Source organism: Neofelis nebulosa, chromosome 2 (genome assembly GCF_028018385.1).
Source record: "Neofelis nebulosa isolate mNeoNeb1 chromosome 2, mNeoNeb1.pri, whole genome shotgun sequence".
NCBI lineage: Eukaryota > Metazoa > Chordata > Mammalia > Carnivora > Felidae > Neofelis > Neofelis nebulosa.
The window spans coordinates 149,878,566-149,899,761 of record NC_080783.1 but is presented as its reverse complement, the minus strand read 5'-3'; the positions used below and the strand labels follow the sequence as shown (position 1 = coordinate 149,899,761).

The window sequence follows — 21,196 nt, the reverse complement described above, 5'->3', positions numbered from 1 at the left end:
TATGAAGATAAAGTAAACAAAACCAAGAAAACTTACTCTTGGGCCAGGTGCTCCAGGTGGACCCTATAACATGACAAATTTTAAAAAGAATTTGTCAGTAGATAATCTCAAACCAGGCAAGCATATAAGCATCACCAGTAAACAGATATAAATGTAAATAAACTCACTGGAGGCCCTGGTTGACCTCTTGGCCCTTGGGGACCCTAGAAGACATGAAGATAAAGTATAATATGTATCTTATGCATATGGTTTGGTATAAACAAGACAACCAAGATTCAACATCTATCACCGCCTTTCATGTGAGGCAGGTTCTTAAGATTCAAAGTTGTTTTAATATTTTGAAGCTATATGCTCTTTGCACTCAAATATCACACACACAATAATGAACAAGCTGGATATATTTACTTTCATGTTTTATTGATACTAGACAATGAATTTGCTCATTTAAAAAATCTATTATAAATATAATATTTTAAAATGTTAATACTGCCTAAGTATGTTTTTTCCTGTTATTTCTATATACCATCCACCTAATCAGCAAAGATGAAAATTTTAGTGTTCTTAGATACCTCTTTTTCCTTCAACATCCACCTATAATTTGATTACTACTGTTGAATTCACCACGATATTCATAGTAACAGTCTTAGTTTAGTGTTAATCATGTATTGTAGACTGAATGTTTGTGTTCCCCCCAAATTCACATATTAAAGCCCTGATCTTTAGTGTGATGGCATTTGGCTGTGGGGTTTTGGGGAGGTAATTAGATCATGTAGAACCCTTATGTGGAGTCCTTCTAAGAGGAGACACAAGAGAGATGATCTCTCTTTCTACCATATGAGGATATAGCAAGAGGGCCCTTGTCTGCAAACCAAGAAGAGGACCCTCACTTGACATTGAACCTACCAGCACCTTGATCTTGGATTTCAGAGCCTCTACAACTATGAGAAATAATATTTCTTGTTTAAGCCATCCAGTTTATGGCAATTTGTTATAGCAGCCCAAGCTAAGATATTATGTTTTGCCTGGACTCCTAATATGACATTCTGACTTTATTCTGTCTACTATGCTAACTACACTGTGCTTGTAAAATGGAAATCTAATCAGGTCATTATTTAGTTAAAATGATTCAATAGCTCTTTATTTGTCTAGAGATGATGTAAACTTCCTTAAAGTGATAGCTGCCATTTATTGAGAACTTACTGCATGCCAAGTTGTGTGCTCACTTTCTGAGACTAACTGTATGCCAACTCATATGCTACATTTCCATTTTACAGTGAAGAAAGTGGCAACCAGCAAATAAGGGACTGAACTAGGATTAAAATGGAAGTCAATTGAATATAAAAGTATATGTTCTTTTTTTTTAATTTTAGAGAGAGAGAGTGTGCAAGTGGGAGAGAGGGGCAAAGGGAGAGAGAGAGAAACCCAAGCAGGCTCCACACTCAGCACAGAGCCTGATGCAAGGCTAGATCCCATGACCCTGGCATCATGACCTGAGCCAAAATCAAGTCAGACGCTCAACCGATTGAGCCACCCAGGCACCTCAAAAATATATGTTCTTAATCAATGTACACCCCTACCTCCTCTTCAAGATCTGGGCCTCACCTCTACTTACTCTCCCCAACACATCCTACACCCCATCTATAACCAACTACTTGTGGATCTCTGCATCTTCAAAATTCTTTCACACATGCATTCTCTTGCATGTGCTATTTCCTTGACCAGGAATGCTCCTCCTTACCTTCTCTATCTGTATAACTCTCATTCCTCTTCCAGTATGTCTTTAAAACTCTATACTTACCTTGCTCACCCATCCCCAGCCACCTCCCTCATGCTCAACTAACCACTTCTCCATTTCCTAGTACATAACACAGTGGAAAATCCCTAGGGATGTTTAAGAATGTCTTAGTCACCTTTTCGTTTCCTGGAACAAGAATAGTGTCTACTTCATAGTAGGTGTTTGAAAATTGCAACTGAATGGATGAATAATGTAAAAAAATTACCTCATATTAATTTAGAAATTAGAATAGTTGGGGCGCCTGGGTGGCGCAGTCGGTTAAGCGTCCGACTTCAGCCAGGTCACGATCTCACGGTCTGTGAGTTCGAGCCCCGCGTCAGGCTCTGGGCTGATGGCTCAGAGCCTGGAGCCTGTTTCCGATTCTGTGTCTCCCTCTCTCTCTGTCCCTCCCCCGTTCATGCTCTGTCTCTCTCTGTCCCAAAAAATAAAATAAACGTTGAAAAAAAAAAAAAGAAATTAGAATAGTTAAAATGTATGTAGTAAAATGTGAAAAGTTATGTTGAAATTTTTCAAAATGAAACAACAGTAATCATTGTTAAGAATGTCTGCTCAGGCCACTTCGGATCCTCTGTCCCCCTCTCTCTGCCCCTCCCCTGTGCACATGTGCTTGTTCTCTCTCTCTCTCTCTCTCTCTCTCTCTCAAAAATAAAGAAAAAATAAACATTAAAAAAAAGAATGCTCAAAATTTAACTTACTTGATGGTCAACTGAATGTTAAAACCATATTGAGCCAAATTCAGATTATGGTTAAAAGATGACAAAAGATCTCTCTTCAGTTGAGATCTGAATAATGTTGATGTCATGCTTGACTTACATTAATTATTTCCAGAGCTGTTGATTCTAAATATACTGTGAAAACTAGAGCAAACAACAGTAACTTAAAAAGGATAGAGTACTCCAGTACCATGCTTGCTGGACATTTCTTAGTTTGCATGGCTTATGATTATGATTTCAAGTAAAGAATGTACAAAACTTGTACCTCAGAAGCTACGTGATAAATTACAGAAAGGCTGAAGATGGCCTTTAAAATTGTTTTTAATGTTTATTTATTTTTGAGAGAGAGAGAGAGAGAGAGAGAGAGAGAGAGAGAGAGAGAGAGAGACGGTGCATGAGCAGAGGAGGGGCAGAGAGAGTGAGACACAGAATCTCAAGTAGGCTCCTGGCTCTGAGCTGTCAGCACCGAGCTCAATGAGGGGCTCAAACTTATGAACCATGAGATCATGACCTGAGCTGAAGTCAGATGCTTAACCAACTGAACCACCCAGGAGTCCCTAGAGATAGCTTTTTAAATATATAGAGGTTCAGAATGAATTTGGCTGTGTAAGTTTCTCTATTCTGGAACAACACTGTAAAAGTAAACCATTGACATTTAACCCCGCTTATTTCTGACATTTGCAAAATCTCACTGGGGGTTCAATACAAAACATGTATCTTATCTGTGACTTTGAAAGAAGAAATTATCGTAGAAAGAAGAAACTATTTCTACTGCAGATTTTATTGGTTTCTTTTCAGCTTGTTACACAAAACAAGTCAAGTCATCACAAATGTCATCAAAAGAAATACTTAAAACCAAACAAGACAGGGCAAGACAGTCCTAAGAAAACAACTGTCTAGAAAGAAGAAATTAGCCAAGTAAAACAAAATATTATTCAACAATATAACATTTATTAGTTTTCTATTCCTTTAGTCCACCATTAAGAAAAAGTGATTCACTTTCTCTAGCTACTATATAAAAAAGTATCTAGGGACACCTGGGTGGCTCATTCGGTTGAGTGTCTGACTTCAGTTCAGGTCATGATCTCACAGCTTGTGAGTTCAAGCCCCATGTAGGGCTCTGTGCTGACAGCTCAGAGCCTGGAGCTTTGGATTCTGTGTCTCCCTCTCTCTCTGCCCCTCCCCTGCTCCATGCTCTGTTTCTCTCTCTCTCTCTCTCTCTCTCTCTCTCTCTCTCTCTCTCAAAAATAAACATTAAAAAAAAGTATATGAAGCAGTTTATTATAAAAGCAGTTTATAATAAAACCATGATTGTCTATGTTAATTTCCTAAAGGGAAACTAATTTATGTGAATGGTTATGATGGTTATTTGGCCATAGTCAAAACCCAACCATTGGAAATAGACTTTCTTTCCATTTAATCCCAGAATTTACATTTGATTCTTCAAAAGTAACATATTTTTTCTTACACTTTAAAAAATATTGATAAATGCATGTCTTTGAACCTGAGTATGTTAGACTTTGACTTTTTGTGAAGGCAATCTTGATTTAATTTCATAATCTTTAGGCTGGCTTAGGTACAGAGAGCTTCTTTATTCTCAGTTATAAATTGAGAAGCTTCCATTGCTTAGCAGCATCCTGGGTCTCTACTCAGTAGATGTAACTAGAAACTCTTCTTTTTTCCCAGTTGTGACAACCAAGTATGTCTCTACAAATTGCCAAATGTCTCCTGTGGTGTATATGTGGTGGGGGGATGGCTCCTGGTTGAGAACAACTGATTTAGAGGGTTTAACTGAGAATTTAGTAATATTAAATAATATTATTAGAAGTAATGTGATTAGGATGGAATCAGTGAATTGTAAGGCACTGAGGATAACTACAAATTAGGAGTCGACTCATGTGGAATCTGCCATGTAAATGGCTGCACTATTCTAAATGTAGGTGAGGGGTCTATATATACCATCTTCCTTACCCAAGTTGCTCCTAAAACTTATTTTTGAGAGGTATGATGATTAATAGAAACGTACAATGGTGTGGGAATCGGGAGACCTGGGCTCTGGTCTTGTCTCTATACCTAATTAACTGTATTTCCTTGAGTGAGTTGTTGCACGTTTGGATCTCAGATACCTCAACTGTAACAAGATTTGGTGAAGATCAATCTCTAAGGTTCACTTCAAAATTGTGATTTTCAGATGTTTTATCAATTTTCTTCCTCATATTTTGTATGTATTCTAAAAGGGATACTTCTCATGTATTGTTTAATGAGCTGTAGCCCTTTTTTTAAAGGCATGAATCATTATTTGGTCTTGGTAAAAAATGGCATAGCTTTATAAATTGGTAAGAATGGCATACTTTATAAATTCTTATGCCAGCTTCACGGAACATTTAAAAATAAGATTTACAAAGCCCGCTTGATAGATTCTTGTGTTTCTGATCTTTGTACAAAGGAGTGGAGTGTCATATTTGTCTCAATACAATAGATCTTCGCTAATAAAAATGCATTCCAAAAATGCCCCATGTACTGGTATTATTTGAGGCTGACCCCCTTGAGGATATTTGGAAATATAATAGCTAGAAGTGTTTAAGCATTCAATTATTGAAATCATTCCCTTAAAACAAACCTGTAGAATATACTGAAAAAAAAAATCCTAATGAGAGTATAAGTAATGTTACTAAGCTTTTCCAGATTATGGTTTAATTGCACATTTTATGGAGCAAGTTAATTGCAGATGATCTCTAGGAATTAAAAAATTGCTTTTATAAAGTTCCTTAAACCATAGTGGAATGAAAAGAAAAAGATGATAAAAAGATATTTAATACCAGTTATTCAACAACAAAAAACCAGAATAAACCAATAAATTCTAATGCGCCACAGCTAATGTGGCACATTTTCAACAGTTAATGTTATTACCTATACTAAATGCTGCTGTGTCCCCTTCCTTGTACTAGGAGTCTGTACTTTATTTATGAAGAGAGCTATGGGAATCAACAGAGCAAAAGACTAGTAAGTATATCAATTATAATGCTACTTTACCAGCCAGAATTGAAAATACTTGTTAACTTTTAATTTTAGGGAACAGCATTTATTTATTTATTAATTCATTTCTCAAATATTACCCACTACATAGCAGGTTCTATTCTGGATACTGATAACCAATGTATCAAACAAAGTTCCCTGCTCTCCTGGAGTTTATATTCTAGCAGAGGAAACAGAAAAATAATTTCAAATACTGCTAACTACTATGAAGAAAATAAAACAGGATGTTGTGAAAGAGAATGACCAGGAATGTGAGACTGAACAGTCATGGAGGGCTTCTCTAAAATGGTATTTGAGGCGAGACCTAAATCATGAGATAAGAACCAATCATGTGAGGAACAGATTGCATATTCTAGGTAAAAGGAAGGCATGTTCCAAATAATAGAGACAAAATCAGCTTGGTGGCAAGGGGAAAGGGGCACATCACCAGTTTAGAGAGGCCAACCAGGGCTAGTTCTTGTAGGGCATGGTAGAAAGGTAAGGAATTTGGATTTTTTTCTAAGTGCAAGAAGGAGTCATAGGAAGGTTTTAAAGAGGAGAGTGATAGAATCTGGCTTATGCTTTAATGGTATCACTCTAGTTGCTGTGTAGAGAACGGATTGTAGTGGAGAAAAGTGGAAGGAACACTAGGAAGTCAGGAATCCAAGGAGACATCGTGGCAATCTGGACAAAAGTGCTGGTGATAAAGAGTGGGAGAGGTGTGTGAATTCAGAATAGGAATTAGACTTGACAGGAGCTAATCTCTGCTTTAAAGAACTCTTCCTTATGTTCTATGCCTTTCTTTGTTCTTTTATGGGGGATCTGCTTATTTTTCTTTTATGTAGAATCATAAACTCTTACAGCTGGAAGGGACTTTGAGGGTATAAATTCTAATTCCCTACTCAGTGCAAAACTACCAGTCCAGTAACTCAGAAAGATAGTCATTAGGCTTCTAGAGACAAGCATTCATTATCATGTAAAACTATCTTGTTTTAAAGCAGTGCCTTATTATATTAGCAGCTCATTATTATATTGAGCTGGAATCAGCCTCAGCATTCCATCCATTTAGTTAACAGTATCTATTCTGCATTAATTATGTGTTAAATCCTGTGATGGGCTTGGAATTAGGGCAAGTCAAACATACTTCCTGGTCTCACGGAGCTCACTGTCTGTGAGGGAGCTAAGCACAGAAATTGAAAATTCAATTCAATAAGTAAATAATTTAAAATTTATTCTCTAGAGTTACTCATATTATACGTATTCTTCCTTTCAAATATTTAAAGACAGCTATCATGTTCCAACACCTCAAATATTTTCTAATTTATTCACCAGTAATTTACTAAATATTTATTTAGCACCAACTATACAACACAGGCACTATCTTGGGTGTTGCAGACACAGCTTTAAAACGAACAACAGGTAAAATATCTGTGTCATGGAGCCTATATTCTAGTGAGGAGAGATATAATAAGCAAAAAAACAGGTAAAGAAACAGGTTTAGAAAAGACAGGGAATCGAGGCAGATGGGCACATTGCTATTTTACATAGGCTAGGCAGAAAAAGCCTCTTTGATAAGAGGACATTTAAGAAAAGACTGGAGAACACTTGCCAGGCATTGTACGAGGTCCTGGCTACTAGTTCTTATATCCACAGGTGGCAGTTGGGTTGAGGATAAAATGTCACTTAACTTAAATTAACTTAAATTAATTACAACCTCATAAATAGGAACTACAGGGATAAGAAACATGGGCAAGAAAAAGCAGGTGCAAAACCCAGGAAGCAAAGAGAGAGCAATGAGAACAAGGAAAGGGATGATAAGGTTGCAGAGTCTGGTAAGGGTTAAACATCCCAGCTATTTCAACTGGTTTTTCTAGGACATGGCTCCTCGATACACCACTGATCTGAGACAGCCTTTCTCTGAATATGCTTTAATTTTGTCCATGTTCCCCTTTGGGAATGGCCTGACTGGTGTTACCACCTGCTTTATTCTGGGTGCCATATGTCTATCAGTGCAACCTAAAATTTCAGGCATAATCTGCTGAATTTGCAAGCCATCAGAGCCACTGAATTTTCTTTCACGTGAAATGCCTGTGAAATTGTCAGAAGTACTTGAGGTTTCCTAACTCTGACAAAAGCTGACGTTCCAGCCACAGTACTTGGAGAGAACTGGTCAGGAAGACAGTTGGAGACAGACAAGTCTAGAAAATGAACTAATTCCAAGCCTCTCTACTTTTCCTTTCCCCTTTCCACTCCTCCTGGGAAATATGACTTCACTGTGTACAGATATCCTTGCTTTTGGCTGTAGCAAGACTGCTGAGAAGATAGGAAGGCCACATTTCTGCAAATTAAAAACATCTATTTTAGGGCACCTGGCTGGCTTAGTTGGTAAAGCATGCAACTCTTGATCTTGGGGTTGTGAGTTCAAGTCCCTCGTCGGGTGTAGAGTTTACTTAAAGATAGTATCTTAAAAAAAAGAAAAAGAAAAACATCTATTTTGAAGCCCTCTGTGGGTTCTTAGCCTCTCTGAAACCATATACATTTCCTTTCTCAGCTAATTAATATAACTGCAACTTACTTATTCTGAGCCCCCAAGCACACCTTATGGTGACAAGCAATGTCAGCTGTCAATGCAATTTCATTATCTTTTAAGCCAAGACTTTTCTGCAACCTTTAAATTTATTCTTATTTGCCTTCTGCACTTGGTTTTAATCCCCCTCATATTACTCTGTGCCTGCTCTCTGTTTATGGCTGCTGTTTTAGTTAAGTTCAGCAGGATCTCTGCTGGGAAAGTGGCTTCTTGACAAAATACCTTCTTTAACCTGGAAGCATTGGCATCCCAGAAAAGTAGGAAATAGTGCCAGTGTAAGCCACTTAGTGCTGGAAAGTGCTACGTGTACCTTTTGCCCATCCTCTCACAATTGTTTCCAATTGGCTGAAATATACAACAATTGATATGCTTCTGCTTTGCACCTCTTTAGCACTGAGTGAACACAGTGGGTATATCCTTGAGGCGATGTGGCAGTCCTCTTATTCCAGCACTGGTGAAGAAGGCTCACAAGGCAAATGCCTGATGCCTGACAAGGCAAATATGCCATTTCACACAGTGATCTGGGAAGAATTTGATCAGCAGGTTCTTAAATATATTTAGGGGTTATCAGGTTTCACTGTACTATACTATCTAGATTAGTTCTACTTCCGAAAAACTGTAATTTTATTTTTATTTCACAAGTATCAGAGACATCATCATCATCATCATCATCATCATAATATAATAAAACAAGGTCCTTGCTTTCATGGAACTTATATAGCCTAGTGACAAGTGATAATATAACCATAAATTTAAACTTACAGTTTCACCTCTAAAGCCTTTTTCACCTCTGGGTCCCTACAAGAAAACAGGAAATGTTAGTTTCGTGCTATTGATTGTTATTTATCAAATGTAGTTGAGGCTATACACAGAAACATGATAACTTATGTTTTTGTTTTTTCTATCCAGCAAGACATATTGAGTAAATTTATATAAATTCTAGTTTCCTTTTTCTGAATAAAGCAAAGCAAAACAAAATCAAAAACAAAAACAGTTTATTGATTTATCATACTATCCACGGAGTGAGACAGGGATAACAGGCACTTAAATCAAAACAGCTGATCTGACAATCAAATACCAACCCACGTAGAAGGGAAGTTACCAGATTAAATTCTTCTAATCTTTGTCTTCCCTAGCCTTTGAAAACCTTGTTTCTAGGATGGTGGCTTTTTTTTTCATCTTCTCTTTCTATTCCTCCTTCTGTACATCCCACAAATTTTGATATGTTGTATACATTTTCATCCAGTTCAGCATATTTCTAACTCTCTTTGAGATATCCTCTTGGATCCATGGATTATTTAGAAGTGTGGGGTTTAATTTTCAAGTGTTTGTAGATTTTCTTATTATCTTTCCAATTTACTGATATTTACTTTAATTCCATTATGGCCAGAAAACATATCTTGTATGACTTCAGTTCTCTTAAGTTTAGTACAACATTTTTTATGACTCAAACTATAGTCTATTTTGGTGATTTTCCATGTACACTTGACAAGAAAGTGTAGTCTGCTGTTAGATGAACCTACTGTTTTAGAAATTCCTGTTAATATTTTTGTTTTCATCCTTGTGGAAATTATTTATGTATTTTTTTATTTTGAAAAAGATAATACTCTTCATCTTTTCAAAAACCTGAATTTACACTTTCACAATATGTTATGATGTTTTCCATATCAATCCACATTTCTCTAGATAATTAAAATGCTTACTTGGTATTTAACAAATGATAATATTTTTATTGAACTTTCTACTAGATTATTTCTAATTTTTGTCATGATAACCCTGTGATAAACATCCTTGTACTCCATAAAAGTTGTCCTCCAGAAAGTGTTTGTAATTGCACGCACACCTGCAAAATATGGGAGTCTGTATGTCTCGACACATGCCATGTACTATAATTCTTTGTTAATCTTGCAGGCTAAAAATACTATCTCATTATTTCACCATTTATATTACTTTTTTGTGTGTTTCCTATCTTGTTACTCACTCATTTTTTTTTAATGTTTTTATTTATTTTTGAGACAGAGAGAGACAGAGCATGAGTAGAGGAGGGGCAGAGAGAAAGGGAGACAAAGAATCCAAAGCAGCCTCCAGGTCCTGATGCGGGGCTTGAACTCACAGACTCTGAGATCATGACCTGAACTGAAGTTGGGTGCTCGACCAACTGAGGCACCCAGGTGCCCCTGTTATTCACTCTTCAAAATTAGTAACTTCCAAACACTAATTTAAAAAATTTTTTTAATGTTCCTTTGAGAGCGAGCGAGCACATGTGCAAGTGGGGGAGGGGCAGAGAGAGAGGGAGACAGAGGATCAGAAGTGGGCTCTGTGCTGACAGCAGAGAGCCTGATACAGGGCTTGAATTCATCAAGCCTGTGAGATCATGATCAGAACCGAAGCCAGACGCTTAATCGACTAACCCACGCAGGTGCCCCCCAAAACTAATTTTTTTAACATTTTATTTTTGAGAGACAGGGAGCAACAGAGTGCTAGCAGGGGAGGGGCAGAGAGAGAGGGAGACACAGAATCTGAAGCAGACTCCAGGCTCTGAGATGACAGCAGAGAGCCCAATACGGGGCTCAAACTCATAAACCATGAGATCATGACCTGAGCTAAAGTCAAATGCTCAACTGACTGACCCACCCAGGCACACCCCCCACAAGAACTAATTTTTAAGATATCTCTATAGAACTTGTTTTTAATACCCTCCCTCACCTCCAGCCCAGTATTAACAAGTAGGTACATATCTTTCCATACCTTTTTTTTTTGATGAAATACTGACAAATATATTAATGTATGTATGGGGTGATTGGTAATATTTTGTAAAACAGATCTCATATTGTATACTCTTCTGTGAATCAGATTTTTCACACTTAACAATACAGCATGAACAACCACAAGTCCACTGAACTAGATATAACTAGTTGTTTTCAATAGTTGCATAATATTCTATGAAATGGCTAGACCACTATTTACTCAACCATTCCTCTACAGATGAACATTCATGTGATTTCAAACTTTTTTTCCTAATATAGCCAGTACTGTGAAAAAAACTTTCTATAATTTATGAGTACTTAATTTCTATGGCACAAATTTCTCAAAGTGGAACTGATTGGTTAGAGGGTATATGTACTTATATTTTAACAAATATCCTTCCATGAAGGCTATAATTCACATTTCTACTGATGATGAGTACTGTTCTCCCTAATCCCCTTCTGAGAGGTTAGATGTAATATCTCATTATTACTTTAATTTGCATTTATGTGACTGTAAGTTAGGAAAGCATCCTTCCAAATAATTATTGACCCTTTGGATTTGTTCTTCAATTTTTTATTGAGTTTCTATCTTTCTCATACTAATTTGTAAGAGCTCTTTATACATCAACTTGTATGCTTTTGCAATTATTTTTGCCCAACTTATATTAATTTTGTTTACGGAAACTTTTTCCATACAAAATTTAAAATTTTCAAGTATTCAAATACATATTCTGTTCTTTTGTGGTTTTCAGATTTCCTTTCTTATACAAAGGGTCTTCTCAGGGGCACCTGGATGGCTCAGTTGGTTGAGCATACAACTTTGGCTTAGGTCACAGTCCCACAGTATGTGAGTTTGAGCCCCACAGAGGGCTCACTGCTGTCAGTACAGAGCCTGCTTTGGATCCTCTGCCTGCCTCTTTCTCTGCCTCTCCTCTGCTCATGCTCTCTCTCTCTCTCTCAAAAGTAAATTTAAAAAACATTAAAAACAAACAAACAAATAAATAAACAAATAAAGGTCTCCTCAACCCTTAAGCTATACTTCAGCTTTCTAGATTTGTTTTTTATACTTTAAAGTCTTTTTAAAAAAGATAAAAAAAAATTTGGGTGAAATAGGGTTCTAATTCCTTATAGTAATGCTGTGACTTAAAGTAATTCCATCTCCCTTTCCTGTCACCGGTATAGGAATGGACACGTAGCTGATCAATGGACATGAGGAAAAATGCAGTGGAAGGCTTCCGGAAAAAACTTAATTTTTCCCAAGATAGGGCTATAGATCAGTTTTCACTTTGGATAATTATATCTGGATGTAATTGCTGAGAAATTGTAGTCATCTTTCTATAAGCCCAATTATGAAGATCACATTCAGGATGATAGAGCAGAGACGTGGAAAGAACCTGGTGTTGGACAACATAACAAAATCACTAAGGAAGCCAAATCCGAAGCCCTTCCTACCTCTGGGCTTCCCATTAATGTGATACAAATTTCCTTATTATTAGAGCCAGTTTGATTCAGGGTTCCTATTAACTTACAGCCCAAATCATCCTGATATACCATTTCTGTTATAATTAGATTCCTATATATTCCAAGATCTAGTTTTGGGCTCTAGCCTGTTAAACTCATCTATTTGTTTATTCCTTTGTAATACCCTATAGTTTCATTTACAATGATTTTGAAGTAATGTTTCCTTATTTGCAAAAGCAAGTCTTCCATCCCCCACCACTATTTTTTTTTTTCCACAAAGTTTTGGCCACTCTCAAGTGCTTATTCTTTCATAGTGAACTTTTCTTAGAAGTTTCTTCTTAGAATGGAAAAAATAGAATATGGAAAAAATTTGACACGCATGCTGAATATTACAAGGGCTTTTAAGAACTATCTGTAAACAAAACACAGTGAGGTATTTTAATTGAGCCATTTCTTTATCATGGTTTCCTTGACCAATTGATATTTCACATTTTTGACAGAACAGAACAATCATTGAGTAATCAGAACAGTATGTGTTCCTTAGCTTATTGAAGAACCACCCACCAAAATATGAGAATTCTCCCACTTAAAATCTCCCACGTAGACTATATAGCTCTGAGTAGTAAATGCTGAAAATCTAGAGAAGTGTTGACTTATACATTTCATATTTGTAAAATCAAAAATTCAGCAACTTTGGTGGGAAATTCTTCCCTAATTTATCAAAGAGAATAGTTGGACTTAATACCTGAAACATTCCATTTTATATATTAAAAATCTATGTCTCTCTACATAACACTTTGAAATCGTTCAAAATATTGGTTCCCTGCAGGGAATACACCTTTCCTCCCCAAGTCTCAATTTGCCCCTATCTACTGGGTTCTTTCTTTTGTATTTTTACACTACTGTTGGTATTGTAAAACTCTCCCATGTCTTCACCAACCATTGTTTTATTTGTCAAATTTATAAAGGCACTGGTATCTACTAATTACCTCAGTCCTCTCCAGATGCACCTTGAAAGGAGGAGAAAAGCACTGTTCTTGAAGGAAGAAACATCACCTATGTCATTCACTTAGCTGTACCAACTTGAATAATTAGGCGAACCTCCATGAACCTAATCTGTTTCCCTATGTCTTAAATGCAAATAATACCTACTTCAAACGTTTTCTGTAACAATTTGAGAAAAGTTATTAAATGTTTAAATTCTTTAAGAATTTGACAAAAGTTATTAAATGTTCCTTCCTCACTGAAGTATGTACTTTATCTTCTGTAATTTATTTTCTTAAAGATCACTGTTAACTACTTGCTTCTTGAAACTCATCTATCTGAACCTTGTGCTTTTCTGTTTTTCCTGCTTTTTCCTGTTTTTTTTTCCTGTTTTTCCCACCAACTATCTCTTTACTTTGTAGTGGACACTTCCAAATACTCAAATCTTGGCTGCCTTTTGCTATACTTTCTCCCTCAGAACATGGATTCTTTTTCGTGCGTTAGTGATCACCTCTATGCTAATAATGCTCAACCCACCTCCCTTGTTCTATTTTCCTTCCTCTACTCCACAGTTTTAAGTGTCTACCTCACTATATACACCTTCCTCATTACACATATAATCTCTAAGTTCTCAGTAATCACCTTCCAGATGAAAACATAACATCTGTTTTTGCCCTTGGCTTCTCAAACACTCAGCATGATCCTTTTTGAATTACTCCAGAAATAGGATTAAAGAGGAAAAAATAAGAATACGAAAAAGAAAAGGAAGACCTATATTGTAACAAACTTACAGTTCTACCTGTTGGGCCTATTATACCTTCTTTGCCAAAGGGGCCAGTGTTTCCCTGTTGGGGTAAAAGAACATCAGTCAGTCTCACTGCCGGTATGATGAAGAAAAATTCTAGAAAATTTCTTGTGCAATGGTAAAACAGTCCATATCTGCATCATTCAAAATTTTTAAAAAATATCATAAAATCAGGAGAAATCATAGTACTTTTGATTTGCAGCATGTGACACAATTCTGTACATTATAGATTCCTATCGGGAGAATTACATCTGTATAATTTCTAACAAACATAAATCAGCCTTATAATTTTCATGTAGTGATATAACTTCAATGATGCCATTTTACATGTGGGTCATTTCATAACAAATGCAATTACTTTACATAAAGAAGACTATATAGAATGATAAACAAAAATTTTGAATAACTTTCTTACAGATGTTGAAGGAGATGTCTAAGGGACATGCAGCATGGAACTGAGAGAAAGTATGGGAACGAAACACAGAGCATCACAGGTGACCAACCTCAGTTTCTCCATCTGTTACATGAGATTGCATACTTCATAGGGCCATTATTGGAATTAGATGAGAAAAATGATTTTGAAACCGTAAGCTGTTATTGATTATGAAGATCACCTTGAATAAGCCCAATCTGGTGAACTCCTCCCAAACTAAATATGGAACATATCTTTTTTTTCAACTTAAGTATAACTCACATCCAATGTTCTATTAGTTTCAGGTGTACATCACAGTGATTCAATGTTTTTATACATTATAAAATGATCCCTACAATAAGTCTAGTTACCACCTGTTACCAGACAGAGGCTACTGTAATTACTGACTATATTTCCTATTCTGTACATTACATCCCCATGACTTACTTATTTTATAACTGGAAGTCTGTAACTCTTAATTCCCCTCACCTATTTTGCCTGCCTCCCAACTGCTCCTGTCCTCTGGTACCCAACAGTTTGTTTCCATATGTCTACGTGTCTGTTTCAGCTTTGTTTTGTTGGTTTGTTTTACTTTTTAGATTCCATATATAAATAAGATCATACTGTATTTTCCTTTCTTTGTCTGACTTACTGCTTCTTTATGAATACAAAACACCTGTTTTAGTTATTTTCCCTCAAACTCCATGCCCAGTTCCACTGGCAGCAAATTTCAGTCTTTCTGGCTCACACTTAACCTGAACACTTAAATGTAGATATCTAATAGGATTTCTCTGTCCAACTCCTGCTAAGGTGCAGAAAATACTATCAGTTGAGATCATTATGTCATGGAGTCTATCAATAGATGGACTAGAATAAGCCTAGAATGAGAGAAATTAGCTGGTGCTATAAAAGTAAATCTAATAGAATCACTTTTAAACACAAAGATTGACTTTAAGTGATAATTTGTAAATATGGTACCTAAATCTCAAAGATCCACAATCAAATAAAGAGAGTTGATTTCCTAACCTAATCAAATATAAGCCCTAGACTGGTTTATCACTGAAAAAAAGTCAACAAAGCTTTAACATAATGAACTTGACTGTGATCGAACTATTTAGAATGATTTGTTAAAAGAATGGAGAGGTATTCATGAACTCTAGAAAACAAAGATCAAGACAGCAAAAAAATTGTCTATGTTTATTTAAATGTGTCCAAAAGATAAGGTGTTATGATTTTAATGGTTGTTGCCAGTTAACTACATAAATAATCTTTGAAATGGAGGACAATTACTCCAGATTTCCTACTTCAATTAATTTAATTTATTTAATCATCAAGTATTTATTGATTATTGAGCAAGAACTAGCCACTTAATATCCATTCTATATTCTAATTATGCAACTAGCAAGCAACTTTGTAACATATTATTTGGTCATTCAGCTGTGGATTAAAATTTTGGTTCTTCTACTTGCCACCCATGGCCTTGAGCAAATTACCTTTCAGAGACTTCGTTTGCCCACTTGAAAAATGGGGATAATAGCATCTCTTGCAGTGTTTTTATGAGGATTAAATGATATAAGGGTAACACACTGAGCACTGGTACATAATAGTTTCTTACAAAACATTAACCTATCATGACTTTCACTTGTATCTATAATGACTTAATAAGAGATAGCTGCATTTATGCATTAGTATTTGTAAGCAGTTATCAGAACTTTACCATTGGTGAACTGATACAATTTCTGGAGCTGCAAAGCAGTATAGGCTCAGACCCTGGCCGACAGAGACCCAGCACTTTGTAAGATTCTGCTTAGAACAGATGCTAGGCAGGAAGCCAACTTCTCTTTGAGTAGCAAGAAAGGATTAATTGATTGAGAACTTAATAAAACTAGAATGAATGGATTTAATTAGTAGAGAACTTAACATATGTAAGAACTTCAAAGCAATATTTATTGTAGAGAAGCCTGTCCACATATAACTCACCTGTGGATAATCAAGAATAGGGCTTTATATAAAAGCCCTAACTTTCCACAGTTCTTCAGAAATCATAAAAATAATTAATAAATTTGCACCTGAAGAAATGCTGAGGAGGGTCTTTAAATAACCACATCCCATGACAACACTGACCTTTGTATTACCAAAAAGAATTTATGCTAAGAGTTGGGGAAAGGGTGCAGGATTTCAAAAATTTGACTTTTCATTTAATATTTTGTGTAAGACAGTGGTTTTCAGCTGTGAGGTTTTTCATGACTCCTTTCTCCTACTTCTGGGCCACTCTCCTGCCTCTCTCTGCTCTCTTCACCCTCACCCTAGCAGCTGCAGTTAGCCTAGGGGGTGCCACTGCTGCAGGCAAACCACGGCTGGATGTTTTATAGCTTGTTTTCTTTTCAGTTTTATACATCATCTCATCAATTAGGAGACTGGTTAGTAGAAACAGAAACAAAACCAAAAAGCAAAAAACACACCAACAAAAACTGCTGATGGCTTATCTATCCCTATTTATATTTGCTATAATTTGCAATTCCAGGCACCGACTAGCTAATTGGAATTCTTCAGACCCCAATCTTCGCAACTCTTTAAGCAGTTCCTCATCACTCTCTAGGGATACCCACCCCTGAGCTGGGGAAACATTGGTATTGGGAAATATGTTTCAAAGTGTGGGGTGAGGAGCTCTGGCCATAGGCAAGCCTCCTCCACATGGTGCATGGGTGTGGTCTCTGGTCTCTGGTTATATTAATGCTGATAACATGAAACCCTTTATTTTTTGTTCTGAGCGTAAGTTAATAAATACATTATCCCGTGTCAACATTAATTCTGATATGTACTGTAAGTAAGAGCTAGGAATATGGTTGGTCTATGGGATCTTTTGCTCAAATTAGTATGTGAACTGAAAAAGGCTGAGAACCCTTGCATGTGATCTAATGGGTTTCTATCTTAAAAATCATTTTATTAAGTTATTAATTTGGAGTATATCAATTATTATCAGAGTTCTTAATGCTGATTCCTGCAATTAGCAAAGAAACACAATTTCTGGGCAAGTACAATGACTTTATACTTACTCTCTGTCCAACAGGACCTTTAGGACCTGATATTCCAATGATGCCAGCATCTCCCTCAGGACCCTAAAAATATAATAAAAATAAAAAGTCAAAATCTTTAATTCTATATGGACATTTTACGAGTGAAATAATCTTGTAACAATTTATTAAGAGTTGGCTCTGAAAATATGGTATGTAAATGGATAGTTAATGATGTGCATGCTGAGTGCTTTGGAGGAACTGTACTAAAGTGTGCAATTTATTTTGAAGTACACCAAACTGAATTGAGAGAGGGAGAGAGGGACAGATAGATACATGATAAAGCAAGTGGAGTAAAAAGCTATGGTAGAATCTAGGTAATAGGTATACGGGTTTTCACCCATTCTTTCAACTTTGCTGTATGTGTGAAAACTTTCACAATAAAATGTTTGGGAAAATGGAATGTGAGGGAGACAAAAGCAAATTATTCAATAAAATTGGTAGGGAAATCTATAGCTACATAAATTTTAAATTAACATATTTAAAATTCAAACATATAACTCTGTACCAACTGAAATTTTACAGATTAAAATATACAAAAACTCAAGTCAGAGACTAAACACTGGTATTTCAACATCTTTCTGATGAATAGCAGAAAACATGTAAACGTACCCTGGGGCCTGGGAATCCTTGGAAACCTGTCAAACCTTGGACACCATGTTCTCCCTGCAATATGAATAGATATGATCATCATTATTGTGCAACGGTGGCCTGATCTGGAGAAAAATAATACTTAGTGAATTTCTGAGTTGGCACATACAGGCTGCCCTTTAAGGCCAGGCTCTCCACGTGGTCCTTGATCACCTTGTGCTCCTCCGTGGCCTCTTTTACCTTGAATTCCAGGTTGTCCGGGTAGTCCTTGTTCGCCCTATGGACAAAAAAAGAAAGGTGATCTTGACTTTAGAATCTACCAACATAATTGAAACCCAAATACAAGTCAATCTTTAGGTATAGTACAGGACACTCAGGAGATCAAATTCTGCATGGTCATTCTTCCTACTGATATTTTCCACATAAGTAATATTTGATTATAATGAACAATACGTGTAGCAGTGGAGAAAGAAAATTCCAAGGATTATGGCCATAAGTGTGGAAAGAAGAGGGAAGGGGGTACCTAAAAGCTAGAAAGAAGGCAGTGGGGCTAACGAGAGAATGGTGAATGTGTGGTGTGTGTGTGGGTTGTATATTACATATGACGGAATGTGCACTGTATTTGAGTTGGTGTTATTTTGCTGTGTTCTTCTCACCATACAGAGATGATTCAGCTTATACAAGAAAAAAAGCAGATTCTCCTGAAGTGTGAACCCTGGTTTTTGTCATGGTTGTCTTTTCAATCCTGTCATTAAGAAATTTCTATTACCTGTTTCTCAAGGTTCCTTTGATATAAATTCCCTTTATCTCCTCTAAAATTCCACTTAATGATATACTTAATCACCATTATTTTATTTGCAAAGGTTAAGTCTTTTCTACATTTACTTTTATTTTGTTTTTCAAGTGAAAGTTGAAATATCTTTCACACCATGTCTAAAATAAGAATCAGGTAGAGTTTGCAGATAAGTTAATGAAAAATGAAGCTTGGTAGACTTTGATCAAAGATTCTTTAAGATTAGCAAATTATCTTTCACTGTCTGAAGACAAAGATATAGCTTTGGGACTTGACAAATATGGATCCTTTTTATTGCAGATTCACACATTAAAGAGAGGAATCTTATTTCTTTTCCTAGTTTTAGCATTTGTTCAACTACTTTGAATTTTAGTGGAAAGGGATGAGTCATTTCCAGTTTACCCATATGGATCAGAATATCTGTACATTCTTTAGAAGTGGAACTATGAAAAGTTAAGAGGTAATATGATGACGGTGACAACATCTCAATCCTAGGCTTTTATGAAATCACTTTAGACACTAGACTAATCTCTTTGTTGTCTGGGTCAGTTCTGCACTGAGATAGCTCTGAAACAGGTTTTGTTTGGAAAGCCTATTGACATGTGACAACATTCCATTCAATGCAGGATTTAATTACGATCACTTTGACTCTATGAAATAAGCTCTACTCTTGTCAGATTTATAAATTGGTTGGTTAGGTTCAGACTCAGAGGAATAGAAAGTGTATCTAGAAAGTATGGATCCAGAAGTAATAAGATTTCTCTTTTTTTTTTGGAGGAGAAGGTAGATGACAGAGGGGGAAGAAGAAACAGAATGAGTCAAAGGGCATTTTTTAAAAATGTTTATATATTTTTGAGAGACAGAGCATGAGTAGGGGAAGCACAGACAGAGAGGGAGACACAGAATCCAAAGCAGGCTCCAGGCTCTGAGCTGTCAGCACAGAGCCTGACATGGGGCTCGAACTCGCAGACTCTGAGATCATGACCTGAGCTGAAAACAGACGCTGAACAGACTGAGCTGCCCAAGTGCCCCAAAGTATTGCCAGTTCTGAGTTAATGAGTTGTTCTGGCAAATTACATGCACTGTGGTTATCACAGGAGATGGGTATGTCAAGGCCATACACTGTTTTTCCTAATGTGTTATTATTGGTCAAATTTTTAAAACATAAATAATCTTACCATTGTGTGATTCAGCCAATGAACTCAGGTACAATAAGCATGTTAGTAGTGCTCCTCATCCATCAGAAGAAAATGTTAAAGTACCTTTGGGCCTGGAACCCCTGGGCTTCCTGGAAGGCCTGATGGCCCCTTGGCTCCTCGAGGACCGGGAGACCCAGCTGGTCCTGCTCTTCCTGGGCTGCCTCTGGTGCCCTAAATAACATAGGTAAGAAATAAAAATTGGGGGTATTTCCTAAAACTCCATCCAGAGGCTCAGTAACTGTAGGAGGCGTTGGTGTTCTGAAAGGCTACTGTTCACACACTGGTCAGGTTTGAGAGTTATCCTGGGCTTCTTTCCCAAATAAGTGAAATATTTAAGTCATGTTTTACCTATCTAAAGTCTCTAATTATAGTTAATATAATGGTCTGAGGTATTTAAAATGAAAATACTGAGGCAGTACAGTCTCTCAGTACCTTCTGACTTAAATAGCCTAGGTGTGAAGTATGTTCATTGTATTCTAACTTTCTGTATTATATTTGGGTGTGCATGACAACTCTAATAACTGATTAATGTTTCCTTAAGAAAAAAATTCTATGGATATTAACCAGACTTACTGTGGTGATCATTTTCTCAATATATACACATATTGAATCATTATGTTGTATACCTAAAACTAATATAAGCTCTATGTCACTCATATCGCAATTAAAATTTAAAAAGTTTAAAAACTTTTTTTTTAGAGTTTCTGAGTGGTTCATTTGTTAGCCCAGCAAGGAAAGTCACTTACTGACATGACTTAAATCATGTACCCAAAGTAAACTTGTTTAAGATTCAGTTAGCCCTTTGGCAAGAACAATGGCCTGAAATGTTGAAGACATTGGAACAGCATCAATAAGCAATTAAAAAACAAGGTAAATGCTTTGGAATGGTTTTCCTTACCTCTTGATGAACTGACAGATGTTAGCATTACAACTCAGTTGTTTATTTGGGGAGTCAATGCTGTGTTAAAGTGACTAAAGAATTAACGTATATATAAACCCAGTCTGTAATTGACTATAGGT

General features: G+C 36.3%; 1 protein-coding gene across 5 annotated transcripts in view; it reads right to left on the bottom strand.

Annotated features, from left to right (window-relative positions):
• COL24A1 (collagen type XXIV alpha 1 chain) overlaps positions 1–21,196 on the bottom strand; it is a 403,184-nt gene that overhangs the window by 29,362 nt on the left and 352,626 nt on the right. For all 5 annotated transcript variants that reach the window (XM_058716744.1, XM_058716741.1, XM_058716742.1 and 2 more), the window contains 8 exons: positions 20,240–20,347; positions 18,354–18,461; positions 18,206–18,259; positions 17,576–17,638; positions 14,094–14,147; positions 8,873–8,908; positions 168–203; positions 37–63 (listed from right to left, as the gene is read on the bottom strand). In XM_058716744.1, the coding sequence (XP_058572727.1) occupies positions 37–63; positions 168–203; positions 8,873–8,908; positions 14,094–14,147; positions 17,576–17,638; positions 18,206–18,259; positions 18,354–18,461; positions 20,240–20,347 (486 nt within the window). The remainder of the gene's footprint in view (positions 1–36; positions 64–167; positions 204–8,872; positions 8,909–14,093; positions 14,148–17,575; positions 17,639–18,205; positions 18,260–18,353; positions 18,462–20,239; positions 20,348–21,196) is intronic.